Below are 21,754 nucleotides of genomic sequence, written 5' to 3'. Positions count from 1 at the left end.
AAAGAGGATGGCGCTGAGGGGAAGAAGGGTCATCCAGGTGGCAACCACTCCTAGGTGTTGATCACAGAATCAGCCCAGATTACATTACAATTGCCAGTGTCCCACTAATTCATGAGGTCCTCCTGTTGAAGGCAATTGTTGTTGCAGCATCACTGTTTGTTACCTGTTACCTGTTCACAATGTAAGGGTGTACTGAACTTTCAAGTATGCATTTGTGCTCTTGAAAGAATTTCCTACAGGCTATGGGGAAAGCAACAACAGAGATGGTCCATATTAAAACAGGAGAGTATTAGCCATCCTCCTCAAGATTTGAGGAGATGGAAGTTGGCACCTCAGTGTAGAACATGCAAGTGTCTGCACAAGGAAGACAAAAGAAATTATCCTTAGATGGAAGAATTGCATTTGGGCAAGCAGATCATTTAGTCAGATTCCTAACGTGGGTGTGAAAAATGCAGGTGCAGTTTCAGAGGCTAGGGTGAGGTCCCTTTGAAAATCTGGCCTTGTGTGCCATCAGGATTAATTGCCTTTCAGGTTTCACAGCAAGCACTGTGCTCGATGGATTGAGTGCAAACTGGAAATATTTGCTTGAATAATGTAGACACTGGTGTAAGAGCTGAGGCTGTGACCCCATCAGCTTTCCTAGTCATCTATACCAAGAGACATGATATGAGATGGGACCTGGGTGCCAAGACCCCAGCATCTTCTTAAAACAAATAACATAGTTTCTAAATCCCCCCTGTCTATTTCACCTCCTCTCCAATTTCCTACACAGAGGCATGCCATCCTGGGCCTCTGGTACACCCGGTCAGCTCACCTTCATCATCAGCACCACGGTATTCAGTGCTATCATGGCCATGATGGTGTACTCAAAGGATGGGGAAACCACAAAGTGCCAGACGCGGTACTGGAAGGTGTGTCGGTTTTGAGGCATGTAGCGCGTAAGAGGTTTGGCACTAATGGCAAAGTCAATGCATGCCCTCTGAAACAAAACAAAGTCTGTTAGCTTGCACTCAGCTTCTTGTCTTTCCTCCCACTACCCATGATGCCCTGTTACTGGTTCTCTGCTACAGGTGAATGGAAGATAGTGAATATTGTCCTCCTGAGCTGTGCGAATCCCAAGTCCCTGGGGGTTCCCTGTACGTCATTATGCGGAAATGTGTTGACAGCCGGATAGATGGGCTGAGGAGAGATTGGGCAGAGTATCTGCCGCTATCAGGATCCTCAGGTCCTTCCTCCCCTCGAGTTAGGTGGGTTGCCTGGGGCCATGGAGGCTACTCCAGTCATTATGCTGGAGACGCAGCCCGACAAAAACTCTTCTGCCTTCGGAGATCTTGGGAGATGATGAGTTCCCCAGCACCCAGCTGAGCTAATCAAGCTGAGCGTTGGGAACAGATCTGTCCCAATAAGCAGAAGGTCACTATAATCTGCAGCAAAATGTATACCCTGTGATGGAGTGAAACAATGCAGGATTTTCCCATGACTGCATTGTAATCAATTTCACTCCATTCACATTCAGCATAAAATAACGGCATGAGTTAATGACGTTACTACTGTGGTTTAGACCCAGTTGGAATAAACTTAGACAATCAGAGCACAGGGACCTTGTACAGTTACTGAGCTGTTACGTGACAGTTGTTTTTAGAAACTGTCTCCTAAACAGATCCCCGTGTCCTATACTGCCCTCCACATGCACATGCTCGCTACAAACCACATGATCACACCAAACCTGGCGGCCCCAATTACTTATTTTATCCAGCTGACAGAACATAAAAAATCAAACTTAACTGAATTATGTCTCAAAATTGTTTCTTCGCTAGACGTTCCAGGCGAATCAGACTAGAGTTCTTCCTGTGAACTCAGTAATAGCCATACCCTGGAATAATGAACACGTGTGTCCTTCCACCTTGGCATTTCTTTAGGCCAGGATATGGTTATTGCCACATGGACAGGAAATGGCCTCAAGTTACCATCTGAAAATCACCCATTATTTGGGAGCATTTGGGCAGTAACAGCACAGGAAATCCAGGCAGTTACATGTACGCCCACACCTTGAATACTGTGTACAGTTCTGGTTGCCTCATTTCAAAAAATATATATTAGAATTGGAAAAGGTACAGAGAAGGGCAACAAAAATGATTAGTGGGATGGAACAGCTTTCATGTGAGGAGAGATTAAAAAGACTGGACTGTTTAACTTGGAAAAGAGACGACTAGGGGAGATATGAAAGAGGTCTATAAAATCATGACTGGTGTGGAGAAAGTGAATAGGGAAGTGTTATTTACCCCTCCATATAACACAAGAACCAGGTCACCCAACCAGGCAGCTGGTTTAAAATAAACAAAAGGAAGTATTTCTTCACACAATGGCAATCAATCTGTGGAACTCTTTGCCCAGGGATGCTGTGAAGGCCAAAAGTATAACAGGGTTCAAAAAAGAACTAGGTAAGTTCATGGAAGATAGGTCTATCAATGGCTATTAGCCAAGATGGTCAGGGATTCAACCCCATGCTCTGGGTGTCCCTAAGCCTCCGACTGCCAGATGGCAGGACTGGATGACAGGTGATGGATCACTTGATAGTTGCCCTGTTCTGTTTATTCCCTTTGAAGCACCTGGCATTGGCCATTGTCGGAAGACAGGATACTGGGCTAGATGGACCAATAATGCCGGATAAAATGCAGATGAGGAAAATCATTTTCCTCTTCCAGTCTAGGGCAAAGCCTCTCTGGCAAGGAAGCAGGTGGGGGAGGGAACATGGCTCCCTAGCTCTTATGTTTGAGTGCCAATAGGGGTGATTCACAGCCACCACACATGGGTTTCCTTTATAACGATAGCCTCCTTTTCAAATAGCTGGGAAGCCTGGTGAACTATTGCTGGCTGGATGGTCAGGACAAAAATGTAATCAGTGAGAATGACTCAGATGTGATTAAAACATCCTACGTTCCAGAAGCAAATGCAAAGGGAAGGCAGATGTCGCATAAGCTGGAGTCCAGGCTGAAGAGAACTTTACTGGATTCCAGCGAGGCTTTCACATAATATGCCTTAGCCCTCAGCTCCACCACTCCATGGTCTATACTTGAAGCTGTCTGTTGCCACAATACATGCAAAACAAAATCATCCTGCCCTCTGCTCTCCAGTTTTTATGTGTTACCTCGTTCTTCTCCAGACTGCACTCCTCCATCATTTTGTCTCCTTGCTCCTGGAAAGTGATGATGATGAGAGCCACAAAGATGTTGACAAAGAAGAAAGGGAAGACCACAAAATATACCACGTAAAAAATGGACATCTCCATGCGGTTACTGCGGCTGGGCCCCCGGTCCTCCTCAGTCACATCCACTGAATGCTGCAGCACCCTGGATATACAGGGACAAAGAAAGGCACAAAGGGTCACATAGATGCCAATGGCTGGTCCATTCTGGATGACTCTCCACGTTGTACTTGACTAGGAGAACATCATGTACCAAATGATACCACCTTTAATATTCACCTCCATCTGTCCCCACTGTGCATACTGGTTATGGTGATAAAGCAAACCTTCTACCTAACCTGCTCAGTCATGGACATACTCTGACAATGCTGGCGACCTGTTTCATGACAAGATATTCCCCTCTCTTACATTACAAGAGTCCCAGAGCTCTTCCCATTGTCTACCCTGGACGGTGGGCTTTGCCAGAGTTAAACATACGTCCCTCATAAAAAGGGGTATCCCAGAACACCCCCTTGTTCAACACATGATAGGGGATTGTCTGAGTTCTGCCAACATGGTGAGTGGACTAGCCCACAGAGTTCCCCTCTGACTTATGCTGGGAGATGGACTGGCCTCAAATTCCCCTCAGGCCCACTCAGGGCAGTGGACTGTCCCAGCATTCACCTCCCAAGAAGGGAGTTGGTTCCACCAAGCTCCTATACCCATTAACTGGTGAGAGTTCTCACATACTGATATAATTTATTGACCTATCTCCTTCCCCCCAACTCTTCTCTCAGTGCCTTCTACCCCTTTCCCACCTGGAGAAACCCAGTTACTAGCCCTACCATTTAAACAGCTCTTCAAAAGGGGAACGTGAGGTTTCTTCATGAATCCTGTGCCCCACAGACACCTGGAAGCAGACAGGACCAAGCACAATACTCACTGTGGCCACCCCTCTCCAGTGGAGACAGTGAAGAGCGTAAGCAAAGCCCAAATGATGTTGTCATAGTGAAATTCATGGCGCTTCCATTCACGACACTTCACCTCCATCTTGTTTTTCTCATGGTCCACGTAGTTGCCTCTGTAAGGTTAGGAGACAATCATAGAATATCAGGGTTGGAAGGGACCTCAGGAGGTCATCTAGTCCACCCCCCTGCTCAAAGCAGGACCAATCCCCAGACAGATTTTTGCCCCAGACTTTTTTTTTGCCCCGATCCATAAATGGCCCCCTCAACGATTGAACTCACAACCCTGGGTTTATGCAGGCCAATGCCCAAATCACTGAGCTATCCCTAACATCAGGACTTCTTTATACTGCCAGGACTGAAGAGGATTTAACTTTGCAGGGCAGCAGGGACACTTTTCTCCCCTTGTAAGGATGGAGAAGTCTTGATGGGGAGAGAAAATTAAGGAAATTGGAGGTGGGGAGAAACAAGATGAACAGGTTGAAGGAGACAGAGAGAAGGGGAGAGAAAAAGCAATCAAAAAGAGAAGGAAAGAAGAAAACAGACTGGGAGAAGAGTGGGGAGAAAGTCAGGGAAAGATTGAGAGACAAATGAAAGAGAGAAGGAAAAAGGGAGAGCTGGTAGGCTGAGCTTGTAACAGAGAATGTGTCAGAAGGAGAGTTCAGAGCTCATGTAATTCTTCAGGCACCTCCAGATTCTTAGCCCATCACAGGAGTTAATGTGAACATTTTGAACAGGGCAGCAATTCAGAATCAGTTTTTTCCCCATAGAATTTTTAATTGAAAAATGTGCTAGAAAGCAGCAGTGATAGTGCAGGAGACGCTCTTGGAGCAAAGGAAGCACAGCTCTGGCTTGAGGAGACCAGTCTGTCTTTAAGTGAGATGGGAAGCTCACTGTTCATTTAAAGACAGGCCTTCCCGTACTGATCCCACAGTGGACTTCTCCCCAGAATGGCAAGGACAATGCTCTGAAATGCAGCAAAATTTCACTTAAAGGATGAGAAAGGAGTTCATTCCTCACGGAGTCCAGACATTTGTACTAGTCCTTTAAACAATGCTTTGTGGCTTTGATTTCTTGGGAAATGAGGAGTGGCTCCAACCCATGACCAAGGACTTCACAACCCAAACTGGATATTAACCAGCATCTGAGGGGGTGAAAGACCAGAGTTTTCACTACTGGCCCTTCATGTATCTACTTCTCTCCACACCACAGGCAGGAGTGGATGCCTTTGCCAGGGAAGCAGATTGGATCATGCATGCTGCATGGTGTACCTACATGCAATCCTTCTCTGTGTCCTTAGAGCTGTCCGTACAGTAGAAAAATTTCCCCTTGAAGAGCTGCACAGCAATGACTGCGAAGATGAACATGAAGAGCTTGTAGACGATAAGTATGTTGAAGACATTCTTCAGGGAAGTCACTACACAGTCAAAGACAGCCTGCAGGAGAAGGCAAATCCAAGGGCATGATTCACCATGCAGAACCTATGTATTTTGTCAGAGGGTGGGACCAAAGCTACCTAAAAAGGACATCTGAGGAGATGTGTCTCATTCCTGGTAGGAAAAGGATGCCAGAAGCAGACACTGTCCCAGGCAGAATAAGCTATTTTATAAATGACCAGAACATCCCAAAATCACTTATGGGAAAGCATTGCCCCAACAGGCACAAAGGATATTTATACCATATAAAGGTTCTTCACAACCATGTCTCAGGGCAGGATACAAGACACCATAGTACAACTAGCACTACTTAAGAACAGTTAGTGAACACTTATTTATTTAGCCTCACCTCCAACAACAAGACAGACTGGATATCTCTAATTACAATCGAAAGACACTGTCCTGTATGGCAGGTAGGCCTGAGGAATAAAGAACTGTAGATAGGTGCCCCAGACAGATATGAGATTCATAACCTTACGTGTACTAGATGTTTATTCTTTCAGCGTGATCATTCTTACCAGGGATTTCAGATAAAAGAACGCTGCTGTTTTATAAAATATGCTTTTCAAAAATAACCTCTAGAAGGCTTACTCTCAAAGGAGTGCACTTTTTAAATGAGTCATTAATTTAAAAGCATTCAGCTGCTTTTAGTATACTATAAGCCTGGTTTTTTTTAAAACTCAAGTTTCCATTTATGTGTTCTCTGATCAACCCAGGGTGTGAAAATGCCAGTGCAGTTGGGATTGTCTTTTTGTTCTGTTTGTGCAGCACCTAGCACAACAGGGTCCTAGTCCATGACTGTACCAGAAACTACGGTAATACAAATGATAACAGTAGTAATAATTGCAAAAACGAATGAATCCTTTGGACATCTACCTTCCTACCTATACTGGCAAATGAGATAGTTAGACCTCTGCACTATCATTTGCAGCAGTTGAAGGCTGATTTTAAAAATCAGGCCCTGTGAGTTTACTCTTGCAATGGAGTATTTTGTTTTATTTTGTCTACACTTCATGCAGGCTCCATTGCAGTATTCTGGACTCTATTCTGGACTCTGCCAGCCTAATTAAGTCAGAACTGCAGGGGGTATGATAGCTACTTCAGCCAGCCTTGTGGAAGTATCGAAACTACCTGCAATGCTGAAAAAGGATCAGTTCTCAGTGCAAAAGGAGCTCAGGCAGCCTTGGTGGGATCTGAAGACAGACATTTAGATCAAGAGCTGAGCTTTCCCGAAGTTTGTTGGTGGAGGGATCCAGGTCTGGGGGTTTGATCAGCCTATCGGAATCAGCACCCAGGATCTGGGGGCTCGTGTTGAGGATATTTTTCATTGCAGTGGCAGGTTAAATGATTCCTGTATGTTGTGGGTGCCGAAACAGGGTTCCCCAGTCCCACATCAAATGGGCATTTAAGAATCCACACCTGCTTTACATGACTGAGTAGCCATATATGAAATTTAAGCCGTATTAGTAAGGTGCCATGACTGAAGACTGAGTTTGTAGGAGACCTGTAAACCAATCTGTAAGGTTTGTTGATTTCTTTGAGGTTTGGGAACGAAAGGTAATTGATATAAAGCGCAAGCACTACTCTATCTCTTCCTAACCAGGGAATTGGTCCTAATTCCGTAGGCTGGAATTCAAATTCAATGAGAGAAGAACGAGGAAGGATCTCTCTTCTACGTTGGGGGATATTCTGATTGTTACCTCACCAGGATTCTGTCTGAACCTGGGGAGAAACGGAACCAAGGACAGAGAATTTTAAGCATTACCTTGAGTTTGGGCAATCGTTTAATGGTCTTCAGAGGCCTCAAGACCCGGAGCACACGCAGAGACTTAATGGTTTTGATATCCCGGCCTTTGTTGGTCCTACAGAGTTGGAAGGAGGCACACACATCCAAAAACAAAACAAAGAGAGGCAATAAACTTCCTGAGTTTGGGAGGAACTCATTGGAGATTTTCCAAAACATGCGCACACGAGAAATCTAGGGCCACAGGCAGCCTAGGTGAAAGCCGGTGTCAATCCATTAGCGTCCAGGGGGCTATACCTGCCTCCAGAAGCAATGGGTGTTCAAAACACATACTGAAAACGTTTGCAAATGAAAAATTAGGACTCTCTGGATCAGAGGACAGCAAGCAGAGCACTCAGCTCAACATCAGCTTTAGTGCATTCCCCCTTCAGCGAGGATCAACTGCAGTAGCAGATCTTGTTATTGTGAGAAAGAGTGAGGTAACAAGGTTAAAGTGGGTGATCCGACACTCTCGCTGTGCTGGGCCATCTGTTTCAAAGGCGCCACGCCACGCAGCATTCCTGCAATGTCATAAACTCATGCTGCCTGGCATGTCTGAGTTTGTTTTCCTAATGCAAACGCTTTTTCCGCTCTGTGCAATTTACAAACGCGAAGAACAAAATGCCACCAATATTGCATTTTTTAAACAATTGCTTCTGCTGTAAGCAAATTACATCGCTATAACAACAATAATGTACAAAATAGAAGAATGCAAATTTCCTTTGTTGGCAAAGTGCTCTATCTACTGGTATCTAGCACAAATTTTTCCATTGCACTCATCTCTAGTATCTGCCCCCTCTGTTCTAGATAAGCTTAGGCCATGTCCTCAGTTGTTTCACGGCTGAAAAACCTGGGCTCACTCACCATTAACTAGCCTGCTATTAGCTGTGGCTTGCTGGGCTGAGGAATGCTTTCCCTAATCAGTCTGATGGGTAATCTATAGCATAACTTTATACTCTGGTTATAAGGAAAAAAACAGATTTTTCTCAAGGGAAATGTTGTTAAAACCCTGATTTAAACTGTGATTTAAAAAAAAATCCAAACCCAAAAACCTAGGTGGGTAGCTACCAATATTCTGATCTGAGAACAATCAGAATCTTATTTTGTATTAGTAAAATAGACAAGGCTTTCAGTACATTTTGCATCCATCTGCTGTACTTGAAAACCTCTAGAAGGAGACTTACGACAAAGGGTACTTCTAATTGCACGGCTCCTTTTGTAAGGGTTAATACAATAGAAAGCACAATAACAGACCTAACCATAAACAGATGCAAAGAAAAACACTAATTAAAACTCCTTAACAACAGTACAACTCCACAAACACCACATTTAACGCGATTGCACAAACATTGGAATTAACCCACTTCATGCTTTGGCACCATTACTCTGTGGGAGATGTTTCAACACATCGAGACCTCTCGCAGAAGCACTTATCAGACTCTCCTGGCCTGTGGTGCTGCCTGTGCAATTTTCACCTCCTATTTTTTTAAAGCCTTTGGGAGACAGACTATTTTTTATTTGGAAGGCAAATTGCAGCCCATTTTCTCAGCCCAGCAGCACGAGGGCCCCCCGCTGAGATGTTCTCACAAGGAATATGCTGTGAAAGGGATTGGGAGGGAACATCTAGCTGTCAGTGGCTGACATGTGACACTAGGACTGTATGAGCTTTTTCTAATGAAACCAAGAGTTCACAAGGGGTTTCAACAAAGCTTGGGGAATTTAGGGTTATGCCCAAAATGTGAAACCAGGAAGATTTTGCCTTGTCTCAAGTTTCTTTTGGCTTGGCAGGTCCTGGGTCACCATCTCCAAACAGGCTTCCTCCTGATCTTTTGGTATCTGCTGGGGAGAGGAGTGGGGAAACCTTGGTGGCACTCAGGAGCTTTTCAGGGCAGCGGTCAGATCCTGCCCCTAACCCTCCTTCTTCAGGGAGGTGGAGCAATGGCAAGACAAGCTAGCTCTGGCCAAATGCTCAGTAAGACAAGCATCTCACAGTGGGACCAGAAAATGGTCCTCAGACCCTATTGCTGTGCACCGCCCTTTGCTTTATTCTGGGACTGAAACGCCAATAGCCGAGTGCACCCTGAGGGTCTCAGCCCCAGACCAAGGTAAAGGGCAGTGTGAAGCGCATAAGGGGGACCGGAGGATCATTTCTCATTCCTATTGCTGCAGGATGGAAGAGGACAGGGCAAAGCACCTATTTCCTGAATTTACCTGCTAAGGATTTGCAAGGAGTGGGAAAGGAAAAGTGTTTGACTTGTTCCTCTCTCTGAAGCAGAATGGGGAGGGGGACAGGTCATACAGCCATCCCTGAAAAGTCAGTGGGAGAAGAGGGAGCTAGCTAGCCACAAGATTTACACAGGAAATGGCAAAGTGTAGGTGGAAAGCCCAGGTCTGGGGGCTTGTGATCCTCGCCTGAGGTGTGGGAGAGTTAAGGGATGTCAGGAATCTTCTCCCTCTGTCCCTGCTGAGACCAAGGAAAGGGGCTGCCAGAGAGGGAGAGGGATTTATGGTGCCTGGTGAAAAGTATGTAGAGTTTTAACCTGGTCATTGGCAAGACTCAGTAATTTCATGCAGAGTTGTCTCGTGTGTCTAAAACACAAGGGGTGCACATACACACAGCGACCCTTTAAAAGGGCCAATGGAATTAAAACCATTATGTGTCACCAGCGGCGGCTCCACGCACCAGCGCTCCAAGCGTGTGCCTGGGGCAGCAAGCCGCGGGGGGGGGCACCCTGCCAGTCCCTGCAAGGGCGGCAGTCAGGCTGCCTTTGGCGGCATGCTTGCGGGAGGTCCGCCGGTCCCACGGATTCAGCAGCAATTTGGCGATGGGTACACCGAAGCCACAGGACCGGGGACCTCCCGCAGGCAGTCCGCCAAAGGCAGCCTGCCTGCAGTGCTTGGGGCGGCAAAAAAGCTAGAGCCACCCCTGTGTGTCACATGAACTCTAACATGAACACCCATTACTGAACAGTGCTATGTCTTCAGTGAGAACTAGGGTGACCAGATAGCAAGTGTGAAAAATCGGGACAGAGGGTGGGGGATAATAGGTGCCTATGTAAGAAAAAGCTCAAAAAATCAGGCCTGTCCTATAAAATGGGACATCTGGTTACCCTAGTGAGAATACGGGGGTCTCTTCCACAAGACACTCTATTATCACATGGTCCCCAGAGAATACTTCTAGGAAAGTCACAGGCTGGCTCACAAGCATTTTGACTAGCTATTAAAGTGGCCCCTAGGAATAATGTTATCAATCACTTTTTCCAAAGGAAAGGAACTCAAATGTTTTTTGGAGAAGATCTTCAGGTTTCTTTTCATTTTGGGGTCCAAAATTAAACACACAGGACCTGATCTTGGAGCTGTGCTCATCTATGCCACCCAGCTGAAGATGATAATTCACTCCGCCTTCTACCACTTGAACATGGAATAGTCCAAACAGCAGAATGCAAGGTTTGGAAAACTCAGCCAATTGATCCCTCTGATTGGGGTAGCATCTGCTATTGCTTTATGAAAAAAGAAGAACAGGGCATATAACCATGGCTTCCTATGGTTCCATGGACATGGTACTCTTCATCGATCTCCACTCTGTGTTTATTTCCAACAGAGAGAGAGAGAGAGAGAGACTGCTGTGTGTTCTTCTATCTTGGAATACAAACCCCTCTCTCTCTCCTTGTGAGGATCTCCCATATATACCTGGTGATGTTCCATCTGAGGCCCAGTTCATTGGGCCCAGATAGTCACAGCTGGAAGGATTGAGTATGGGGCACAGAACTTGCATTCTTTACAATGTTCTGATGTGTGCACCCACATGATTTTGATATCTCCACCCCACTCAAATTCTCTCCACCTTTACCTCCTTGGCATGAAGTGCTGATGACTTTGCAAGGTGGAAAGGACAAATGCAGGCAGGAAGTCATATGGGATAAGAAAACTTCAGTTACACAGTCAGACAAACTACCTTCCCCAAAAGCCCATTTTCCCTGGCTCGTAACCCCCAAAAGAATCAAACAGTATAATTACCCCAATGTATTCCTGTGGGTGATCCAATCAGGCAGCCACAAAATAAAAACAAACAACATGTGGGGAGAAAACAGAGAAGATAAGAAAATCCAAGAGAGAGAGCCAAGGATGACAGGGAACGAGATTTGCATTAGAGTGGAATCACAAGCCTGTCTCACAGCCTTGGCATTCTGATATTCTACACATTTCAGCACTACAAGGCCTTTTTTTGCTTCTCCCCCTCCTCCCAACCCAACCCAACCTGAATTTAAAAGGCAATCTGCATATCCACTGTACCACTAAGAAGATTCCCTTTACCAGGAACCACAATTCCAGACATTAGTCTCTTCTCCATGGAAAATCAGGAATGACTAATCTACACGTCACCTGGAGCCACCCACCTCTCTTGATCCTGATTAACATACTCTAAATTCAGATGAGAAGAGGAAGTTGATTTGTAGCTGGGGTGTGGTCACTAATACAAGAGAAGCCAGAGGAGCGAGGTATTCTGGATGACACAATGGGCACAAGCCCTACCTCTCTCCTATCTGAATAAAATAGACAGAACGTGGAATGAATGTGGTGGTCATCCCAGTCTAGTCCCTGAAGGGGATAGCAGTTCCAGAGAGACCACAGCTCCAGTGAATCCTCACAGTCAAACCTTTAGCTTAGTTATTTTATATATACAGCCTCCAAAGCTAAAGGTTTGACTGTGGGGATTCACTGGAGCTGTGGTCTCTCTGCAACTGCTGTTGCGCCAGGCTTCTCCCGTTGGTTCGAAAATTGGTCTTTACTTATTTATTATTTATTAAATAGAGACCTTTGTAGGTATGTTGGGGGGTTTATGTAGGCTGCATTTAGTTAGATACATTAGCTCTCCAGGCAGAGTTTGAGTAAGAGGAGTTAAGCTGGCTGTTCTCTTTGATGGCATACCAAAGTTTTAGGTGACATGGTGAAGTAGCAGGTGATCTATGGATTTGTGGCTTTACAGATCTGGGTTTGTCTGGATTAGTTTTTAATAACAACCGGGCTGTGGTTATTTCTCTGGAAACCTCACAAGAACACACAAGGATTGCATGGCTGTTTTGGGACAACAGTGTGCCATCAAACAATAGACTGAATGCTGTGTATCTAGAGAACCCATTCTTCCAAATTCTGGCCTTGTGCCCATTAGATTGCAGCAGATACATGTTGCTGATTCCACAATCATAGGGGAGCGTCCTGGGGCAAACCTCCTTGAATGAAGAGAAGGTATCAAAGCTTGCACAAATTTACAGAACATTCAAATACTCCGTGAGTGTTCTAGCGTTTCTTCCCATGAGAAATGCTGAAGGTGATGACATACCTTTGTAAGGATATTCTATACATGACAACCTCCGTTCCCCGCCTCCCCCCACACCTGGATCCAGCGTTCCATCTGTGACTCACTAAGCTCAAGTCTCCCGATTTCAGGACTCTACCACATTGAGATTGATAACAAACATAATAGACTGACATCACCCGGAGTCTTGGTGTTATGGGTCGCCACAAATATACAGCAAGGCCGTAAAACAGCCCCTCCTTCACAAATGGCATGGCAGTAACCCAGCTAGATGTGCAAATACCCAGAAAGTCCAAGGCTGTGTGCCTTTGTTTTCCTTCCCCAAAAAGCAAAGGTGGACAAGGGAGAGGGGTGCATAGCCCCTGTGTGAAAACCAAATTCCGTACAAAGAAGATCATCCAGGGAAAAGAAAAGTGAATTCAAGAGCAATCCAGAAGACGCTTCCCCTTGAAACCACAATGGAGCACGGCAGGCAGCTATGGACATTTATAGTTGGTGAACATTCTGCATCTCCGCAGGAACAGAGGATGGCAGCAGATGTGCCAATGCCTGGCAGTGCCCAGTGCCAGAGAAAAAGCTCCACCCACCAGGCTGAGGAGGTGACAGGCAATCCAAAGGAGAGACAGGTGTTCTTATAAATGCTTTATAATGTAAAAGCCAATTGGAAATCACAAAGGAGCAGCCGTCATTATGCTGAGGCAATTCTTGTCTTCTTTCCCTACCCAAGGTTATGAGCATCAGATCATTTCTCAAAAACAGGAGACAACTGCCCGGGGGAAAATTTGCAGGTTTACATTATAAAGAGCTCTTGTACATGGTGTAAGCAGCTACTGATCTATATATCTAGCACTACTATGTAGGGCAACATATATGTTTGCTGCAAACATACATGAAGGCATGTGGGCCTTCTCTGTGTTGGAGTTTTGAGTGTCTAAACCAATGGACAGAGTGCTTTCCATTGAGAATTCAGCTGCTCCCCAGTGCCAAAAGATAGATTCCCCTTCTTAGAGATGGCCATAGTTGTAAAGGAGCCAGTTGCCAGTCACTGAGGAAGCCAGCTGGGCCTGCAAAACACTGGGGACAGAACCTGGGCATTGTCTGGGTTGGTGGGAGGGAGAGGATGTGGTGGTGACAGTGTCAGGCTGACAGCTCTGCAGACTGAAGTTCTGTTTATCCACAGAACAGGCACAGCCCACGCGGTGACAATGCAAGCTCCCCCACATTGCACTGCCGAGGGGCCCCAACACTGACCAAGAAGGACCACCACTGTGGGTGAGAGCAGCGTAGTCACCACGTGCCATTCAATCCATCGTTGTCCTTTCTGTTGAGGCTGAAAAATAGGGGGTTGGTTAGTGCTAATTGTGGTGGTGGTTTTTGTGATGCAGACACTTGTCCACTGGGAAATGGACTGAGAAGCCACCAACAGCCAGCAGATGGTAAGAACTTTCAGTAACTACTAGCTGGGCTGGATCTGAATGGCGACCGAGACGTGAAAGGCTCCATTACCCTACTACCTATCCCTTGAGCTGCGCAGCCTATCCTTCATTGCTGGTATCCCCAGTACAAGCAGCTGTCTTTAAGGGCGGAGCCACAGCCAGAACAGTAGCTCAAATGGGGATGAGTTCAATCTCCACGAGAGAGAGAGAGAGAACCTGGACAGGAGGCAGGAAGACCGGTATTTTCTACCCAGCTGGTAGACAGCTCCTGTGGCATGGCTGACTCTAAATCACCTGAAGACTATCCAAGGAGTCAGAGTCATATCCCCACCTAGCAGAGTACCTGCTCAGTCACCTGGCAGCCTGGCTCAATCCCCAAGATATGGCACCAGGTAGGTCCAGAGGGCTGACCTCATTCCCCCACTTCACTTTCTGGTTGGGTCCCCGGTGCATGAGCTAACCTGGCCAGATGCAGAGCCAGCTGAATTCTCCAGGGCTCTTCACGAAGAGAGAGCTGTGACTGAAAGGACCAGAGAGTGTGAGAGAGAGAGCAAGAGAGCAAGTGAATGAGCCAGTGAGAGAGAGGGAGCGAGAATGAGCAGGTGTATGTGCTGGGGGGAGCGGGAAAAGTGACACACAGAAAGGGGAGTGATGGATTATGGCCCATAATCCATCAAGTGACCTCAGGCCTCAGGACCCCTGAGGCCCCCTGCACAGTACCTGAACTGTGGACAAACAGAGGGCTTCGCTCTCCACGACTGTCAGTCCCTCCCCTTCCACCAGCACTAAAGCCACGAGAGCACGTTTCAAAGGCACAAAGAAAGAACAACAACATGACAAACTCACAGCATGCTGGCACACAGGACCCTGCTCTCCGCTCCTTCCCGTCTCAGGGAAGTACCCTGCTTAAAGCACTGCTGCGGCAGTGCTTTAACGTCGCTGCTGCTTTTGTGCCCCCTGTCGGTGGCCCTGCCGGGTCCCTAGCAGCAGGGACGCCGATGGAGGAGTGCAAAAGGGGCAGCGACATTAAAGCGCTGCCGCGGCAGCGCTTTAAGCAGGGTCCTTAAGCACTGCTGTGGCAAAGACCCTGCTTAAAGCGCTGTCGCGGCAGCGCTTTATCGTCCCTGCCCCTTTTGCCCCCCCCTCCAGGCTGCCAATGGGGGACGCTGACCCCCCAGCCCCGCCCCTTCCAGGGCAGGGGGGGGAGCCGGCTCCCGTACCGGTAAGTTTTCAATTTTACTTTCTCCCCTGCGCACGTACTCACTCAATGGGAGGGAGGGGGCTGGGCAAACCAGCAGAAATTAATTCCAACCCCCAATATCTCCCTTGGAAACAGAAGGAAAAAAGGCAGATCCTCACTGACTGGGGTGAGGCCCCGATGAGGTCAGCATGAGGAGCAGATATGCTCCTTTTCTCTGTCCCCATCATAGCGCACAGAATAAGCAGGGCGGTGCCATCCTGGTGTTGTAGTGCCATCGCCTTGGTAGCAGTCTAGGTTGAAACCACTTGGCTTCTGAGCTTTCAGGAAGGTCAGCATGTCAGGTTCTTCCCCACCCGTCCTGTGTGCTAAGTGCAAAGCATCTCTCCTGCTTCGAATGGCTTTGAAACGGCAAGCCAGTCCTCACACCAGACCCCTCTGAGATTGAGAAACTGCATGCCACAAGCCTGCGCCTCAAAATGGAGAATGCCGATCAAGGCGAAGCTAAGGAACTGCAGAATTTTTTGCCCCTTGGGACTGGCCTGTCCCTGCTGGCTAATGTACCGCTCCCAGGATGTCCCTGATAATGCAGCTGGTGGAACAGAGGACAGAGGGGTTAAAATAGCCAGTTGTGCTGCTATCTTTAATGAGGAGTACAGGCCTGTAGCATATCCTGAGGGAAATGCCCTCCCCTCCACCAGGAGGCGTGTGATGGGAACTGGCCAGCGGATGTCATCACTGCATGGGAATAAGTGTTTGTTTGCCAGTACCAGCTCTGCCTCACACCGTACTTGTGTCACCTCCGTCCACCCTAGGTATAATTAGCAGATGCCTAACTCCATCTCTGCCACCCCTGCTCTCCTTCCTTCTTCCCCCCCTGTCTCCTCCTTTCTTCCATGTCGGAGGTTGATGTCCCTGGCTGACGTCCCCACCAACGCCGACAGGGAGAAGCCAGCAGCTGCGTTGCTGGGCGGCCAGGCCAACCTGGTAGGACTCTGTCTCTGCAGTGTGACTGTGGACTGCCAAAGGAATGGGAGGCATTCAGAAAGTGAAGGAGACCAAAGAAGGAATGGATTCACAAGAGAAACCTAGCTGGCTCTTGCTGCCATCCTAAGCTCGCCCTGCCGAGAGCGGCTCGACACACCACCCTGGGAAAGCAGGGTAAAATGGGAGACAGCTACTTACGCCAAGGCGAAAGCCACCAGTGCCCCAACTACCACGATGAAATCTAGGATATTCCAGAGGTCTCGGAAATAAGAGCCGTCCTGCAGGATCAAGCCCTGGTCTATCATCTGCAGGGAAGGGATGAAAACACAGGCAGTAAATACCTCACGTAGCATCATCAAGTAAAAAACACCCCACAAGAGGCCTGATTTGCAGGGTTGCTGAGTGCCCCACTGACCCCATTGACTTCAGGGAGCGTCATGGTTGACCAGCCCTTGGACTCTGCTGCCCCTGTCTTGTTGGGATGCAATCAGGTCAGGATGTGCAGGAGGTTCCATAAACATTGTTTTTTAATCCAAATTTAAGACAGAACTAACCCCAAGCTGTGATTTCACATTCTGCTCGCAGCAATGCTCAGACAATTTCCACCCACAAGGAAGTCACAGTAAATTGAGATTGTACCAACAGCCGCCCTTCTCTCCCCCACTCCGCCTGACCTTTCCAGGCTCACTCGGCACTAAGGGAGAGATAGTTCAGGGCTAAGCTCTGCTGCCTGGAGTACCCTCATCTTCAACGGTGCTGCACAGCCTGCAGTTCAGCACGCCAGGCAGTGATAGGGCAAGGCATAGCAATGGATCTGGGCAGCTCCAGGGGTTAAAGTGACATCAGCTGTGACACCCTCGTTTACTTTCTTCTGACCAAATATGTTGTGCAGAATTTTGTGCTGGTAGAGCAGCGGCCCGGGGGACAGCCCTGACAGCCTTTTTGCTAGCCAGCAGATGGCAGCCCTAAGGAAACAGCTGCAATTTAAGGGGACCCTGTTGGGAAAGCAATGCACACCCGTCCTCCCGCTCCCCTCTCCAGCACACTACACTGGCTTTCGGGAGCTCCTCCGAGTGATTCTCTTACCTTTATAATCATCTCAAAGGTGAAGACACCCGTGAAAACGTAGTCAAAATACCTCAGGACCTGCGAAGACAGAGCAGAGGCAGTGGGTGTTTGGGAGGAACACCCCCGCAGCTGGCAGCTGTACAGCACTCACGCGCCCCGGGCTGCACGCTGGTGCTCACTCGTGCACCCTCCTATGGACCCACACTAACTCCTCCACCGCTGAAGATCAAAAGCAGGGCTTACGTTCTTGTCCTGGAGCCAAGCTAGGAAAGAGCCTATTACCCGGGAGCATGGCACTGCCAGAAACTTAATCCAGGTATTCCATGAAAACTTCCTGGCCATTCATCAAGCCACTACCTATGCTATAAAATCTTGGGTGGCTTTGTGTCTCAGCCAGGAGGAGCTGAAGGCCTCTCTGCAGAGACTTGTGGCTGGGATACCCAATTCCCACCCCTACTTAGGTAAAGCCCTCTGCTCCACTAGCATTGTCCCCTCCCCTCCAGCTAATGTACCCCACCAGAGCTAACCAATCACGGCCATTGGGTCTAGAAATCATTCAGTGCTGGGGGCAGCTGAGGAGGATTTTTAGCGGCCTGTGCAGTAGCAAACGCTGGTTTGATTTTTAACTCAGAACAGTGTGACAGGAATTCAAATCCTCCCTGTCCATGCAGCGCAGTGAGAAATAACTGGAGGCATGCTCATCCTTCCCCTTCCCTGCTTCCATTCCCTTCTGACCCTGCTCTGCTCCTCCACTTCACTCTGCCTCCCATTTATCTTCTCTCACTGCCTGCTCCATGGCTCCCTGCTGCTCCCGGTACTGCACTGACTTCAGACTCCTTCCTCCTCTCTGCCATGGAGTCTTCTGCAGAACGTCCCTTCTCCTGTTAAAGGGGCAGCGATCTCCGCCACTCTGCTAGCTGGGGGTGAAATTCACTGCTGTGCTGGGCCAGCACCAGGCGTGCGTCGTCTTACATCCAGCTGAGGCCCCCAAAGACGACTTAGATCCTGCACAGCCTTTGGGCTGCCACTCTGCACGGGGATGAATTTCTGCCTGCATGAACATCAGTAGAAAGGGGACGATTTGACTACTGTGACATGGTACCCTGGGGGCAGTGACTGACCGGCCCACCTGAGCTGAGGCTCGCTAATGCCAGCTTCCTGACTCAATTTCCTTGTGCAGTCTCTGTCACCAACAACAGAGACAAGTAAGGATTTGCCATCCCAGCTTGCTAAATTCCAACTCCGGTTCTGCCCCATGCAGCACAAACGGCTGGTTTCAGGTAGGCTCTCGTAGAAGGGCCCTTCTAGGCATGATGGCCATTCTAAGCGGCTTACCAAGTAACAGAGGCTGGTCTGTGCTTTCATCCCCTGCTCAGTCTGTCAATGCACCCAGGCTGCTTAAGTGCAGGTGAGATCTGATCAACAGCTTGTCCTCCAGGGACTGACGGATGTAACACACCCATTACATTGCGACAAAGTAACGACTACAATAACACTGGAACAAACTGTGATTTCTCATTCGACAACTGAGCCCCAGATTCAATTTTCCTTGGACAAAACAACACAAAACCTTTTTCCTAGCCTCACTCCTGCTGGGTGACGTGATGTGATAAGATGAGACCCACATCACAGCAATGGCCGTCTCTGTCCTGCTCCCTCTCTTTCTTGTGAGCCCTGTCAAACCACCGGCCTTTGCTCATGCTGTTCCTGTGACCATCTTGCTGCATGCCCCCTCATTCAGTCTCCTTTCCTTTAACCTTGACATCCCCCAGCCTAACTCAGGTTATGTCTTCACTGCTAAGAAAAGGTGCAGTTTACTGCGGGAAAGTCATGTGCACTAGCTATCTCACTGTGCTTCCTATTGGAGGCCAGGTTCTGCACTTTTATGAGATACACTAGGCGAGGTCAGTTACAGGCAAAGGTATAGCACCAACCTTACCTTGCTATGTCATGGGGAAAACTACAGGTGCTTTGTCTCTCCCAGGATTTCACAATGGGATAACGCTCACGCGTTCATTATCTTGCTATATAAAACCCCACCTCTTGGGCAGTCTCAGTTCACCTATCCATCACATCGGACAAGTACCACCAACCTGCTTCAACCACCCTATTTCCTTCTCTGGCCTGACACCATATCCTCTCCGATCAAACACACACCCTTCCTGACCCTTGGTACCCAGATGTATCTTTCCCTCCCAGCTGACTCTGGGGCCCCCACACATATTCCTAGACTTCAGATCTCCCTCTTGCTAACTGCACATTAAAGAATGCCAGGGTTTGGAAAAGATAGGTGAGCATCTGGTTGCTCTGAGGGTTTGTAGTTCTGTACTTGATGCTGAGGCAAGATCGAGGGTGTCATGTGGATGGACACATGTAGCAAAGAGGATGCTGGGGAATATATCCCAGCATGCCATCTGCTACCACTCTGCAAAGGAGCAAGACAAGTTAAAGCAAGTACAATTGTTCTTCCTCCTCTCCCCACTTTGGTCTATGCACAGCTGATGTACTGGGCAGGAGGGGGTGGGGAGATCAGTAAGAAAGTGCACAATTACTTTATTCCTGTCCGAGTTGGTCAGGACAGGGTCCTCTGCTGCCAGGGCAATGCTGCTCGCGGCAATCACCAGGAGGATGCACATCTCGAAGTAGCGCAGGTTCACGATGTAATGGCAGGCCCTTCGCACTCTGCAGGAGATATAGTTCAGAGCAATCACTAGCAATCACTACGTTACCCAGGCCTTAGACAAAGCTATACACAAAAAATTGCCTTAAACGGTTGTTGGTTCGGTTGCACTCAGAATTAGGAAACGCCAGATTTGTGGTTGCCTGTGCAACCTTACTTTGGCCCCTTGTGCATTGAATCAGGCAGGGATCTTGTGGGGAAAAAACTGTCAATGAAAATGTAATTAAAGATCACAATGCACATGCCCAAGGGGGCTGAATGGCGAACGAATGGAATGGAGCCAGGCATTGTAGGAGCTGGGCAGCTGGAGTCACAAGGAGTCCATGCACCTGTAGGAGCTGAGCTCTACCCCTGTATGGCTTCAGGGGAGCAAGCATCAGGCTGCTCATGCATCTCCCAGCCCTGTTGTGTTGCTGAAGCCAGCTGGGCATCTGGGGGTGCTGCGGTAGCTGAGCAGGTGGGTGGGGAAGCCTGGGCCAGTATTGCTCCTGCCCCCCTGGAGCTGAGAAAGCAGCAGCAAATACAGGAAGTTGGTGGGGTGCAAGTAGGAGGCCCCGATGCTGGCTCAGGCTTCCCCAGCTCCTCCAGAGACCCAGCTGGCTGAAACCTACAAGGCCCTGCCCCATCAGATCCTTCCCTTCTCCAGGGCTCAGCTATTCCAGTACAAAGACCAAAGAATATCTCACGGGTTTGTCGTGCTGAAGATAAACATGGAGCTATGAGGCACCATCGCTTTGCCCGTCTCTGAGCTTTTCTCCTTCTTCCGTTTCTTCTTCTCTTTCTCCTCATCCTCTTTTGTCTCTGCCTCCTTTAAGGGGCTGGCTTCTCCATCCGTCTTGTTGCTAACTGCAAAGAAATCAGTCCTTTTACTGACCCAGCAGGTTAACAGCTGCATGGGACATTTACCCTGGATGAAAGTACAGGACATTTTCCCGGAGATGGGCTGACCATATCAACAGCTACTATGAGCTTTGACTGAAGAGCCTAGTAGTGGGTTATCCACAAGGAACTGGCAACTGGTTGATGGCTTCCCTGCCTGGAATACACTGTCATTCCCAAAATTAGCTCCCTTGCATGAGCACTTTCAAGAGAGTATTGCACACCGAGGCTGCTGTAAAACTTCACGCTCCTCAGTGATTGCTCTGGCTGCTGCCTTGTGAGTGCAACAACAAAAAGAATGATGCACACTACTCAGCCACCTAAGAATATCATTTCTCCACAGCGAGAGGGACTGTGAATGGCAAGATTGCTGTTTTACATTCCCACATCCAAGTTCTGCTGTTAGCGAGAGACAGATGAAAAGGAAAGGACAGACACAGACTGTCAAGCAGAGACAGAGACAAGGGGCTCTAATGAGGCACATTTTTGTGGTGATGTTTAATTAATAACCCAATTTAAAATCTCTCACCTTGAAGGTGAGGGGAAATGTTCCTCTTGTTTTTAGGGTTTGATTGACAGACAATCAGAGTGGGATGGGTTCATTGTACATAAAGTTTAACTTAGTGTTTCGCATAGGCCTTGGCAATAGGGAAGGAGACGGAAGGGGAGGAGGGAGAGGGGGAGGGGGAGGGAGACAGGGAATGAGGGAGTAGGGAGAAGGAGACAGGATGGAGATGAGAAAGGGGAAAGGAGAGAAAAGGAAAAAGAGAAGGGGAAAGGAGTCATATGAGTGAAGATGGATGGGAAAGAGGGGAGGGAAT

At 48.1% G+C, this 21,754-nt stretch overlaps 1 protein-coding gene across 3 annotated transcripts in view; it reads right to left on the bottom strand.

Annotated features, from left to right (window-relative positions):
• Positions 1 to 21,754, bottom strand: part of CACNA1E (calcium voltage-gated channel subunit alpha1 E) — a 218,712-nt gene that overhangs the window by 44,235 nt on the left and 152,723 nt on the right. For all 3 annotated transcript variants that reach the window (XM_054037983.1, XM_054037984.1, XM_054037985.1), the window contains 10 exons: positions 20,741 to 20,900; positions 19,927 to 20,056; positions 17,393 to 17,452; positions 16,505 to 16,611; positions 11,386 to 11,397; positions 7,351 to 7,447; positions 5,425 to 5,585; positions 4,128 to 4,265; positions 3,149 to 3,350; positions 815 to 979 (listed from right to left, as the gene is read on the bottom strand). In XM_054037983.1, coding sequence (XP_053893958.1) covers positions 815 to 979; positions 3,149 to 3,350; positions 4,128 to 4,265; positions 5,425 to 5,585; positions 7,351 to 7,447; positions 11,386 to 11,397; positions 16,505 to 16,611; positions 17,393 to 17,452; positions 19,927 to 20,056; positions 20,741 to 20,900 — 1,232 coding nt within the window. The remainder of the gene's footprint in view (positions 1 to 814; positions 980 to 3,148; positions 3,351 to 4,127; positions 4,266 to 5,424; positions 5,586 to 7,350; positions 7,448 to 11,385; positions 11,398 to 16,504; positions 16,612 to 17,392; positions 17,453 to 19,926; positions 20,057 to 20,740; positions 20,901 to 21,754) is intronic.

The sequence above is a fragment of the Malaclemys terrapin genome, chromosome 8 (genome assembly GCF_027887155.1).
Source record: "Malaclemys terrapin pileata isolate rMalTer1 chromosome 8, rMalTer1.hap1, whole genome shotgun sequence".
NCBI lineage: Eukaryota > Metazoa > Chordata > Testudines > Emydidae > Malaclemys > Malaclemys terrapin.
Note: the sequence above shows the minus strand (reverse complement) of the source record. Positions and strands in the feature narration are given on the sequence as shown.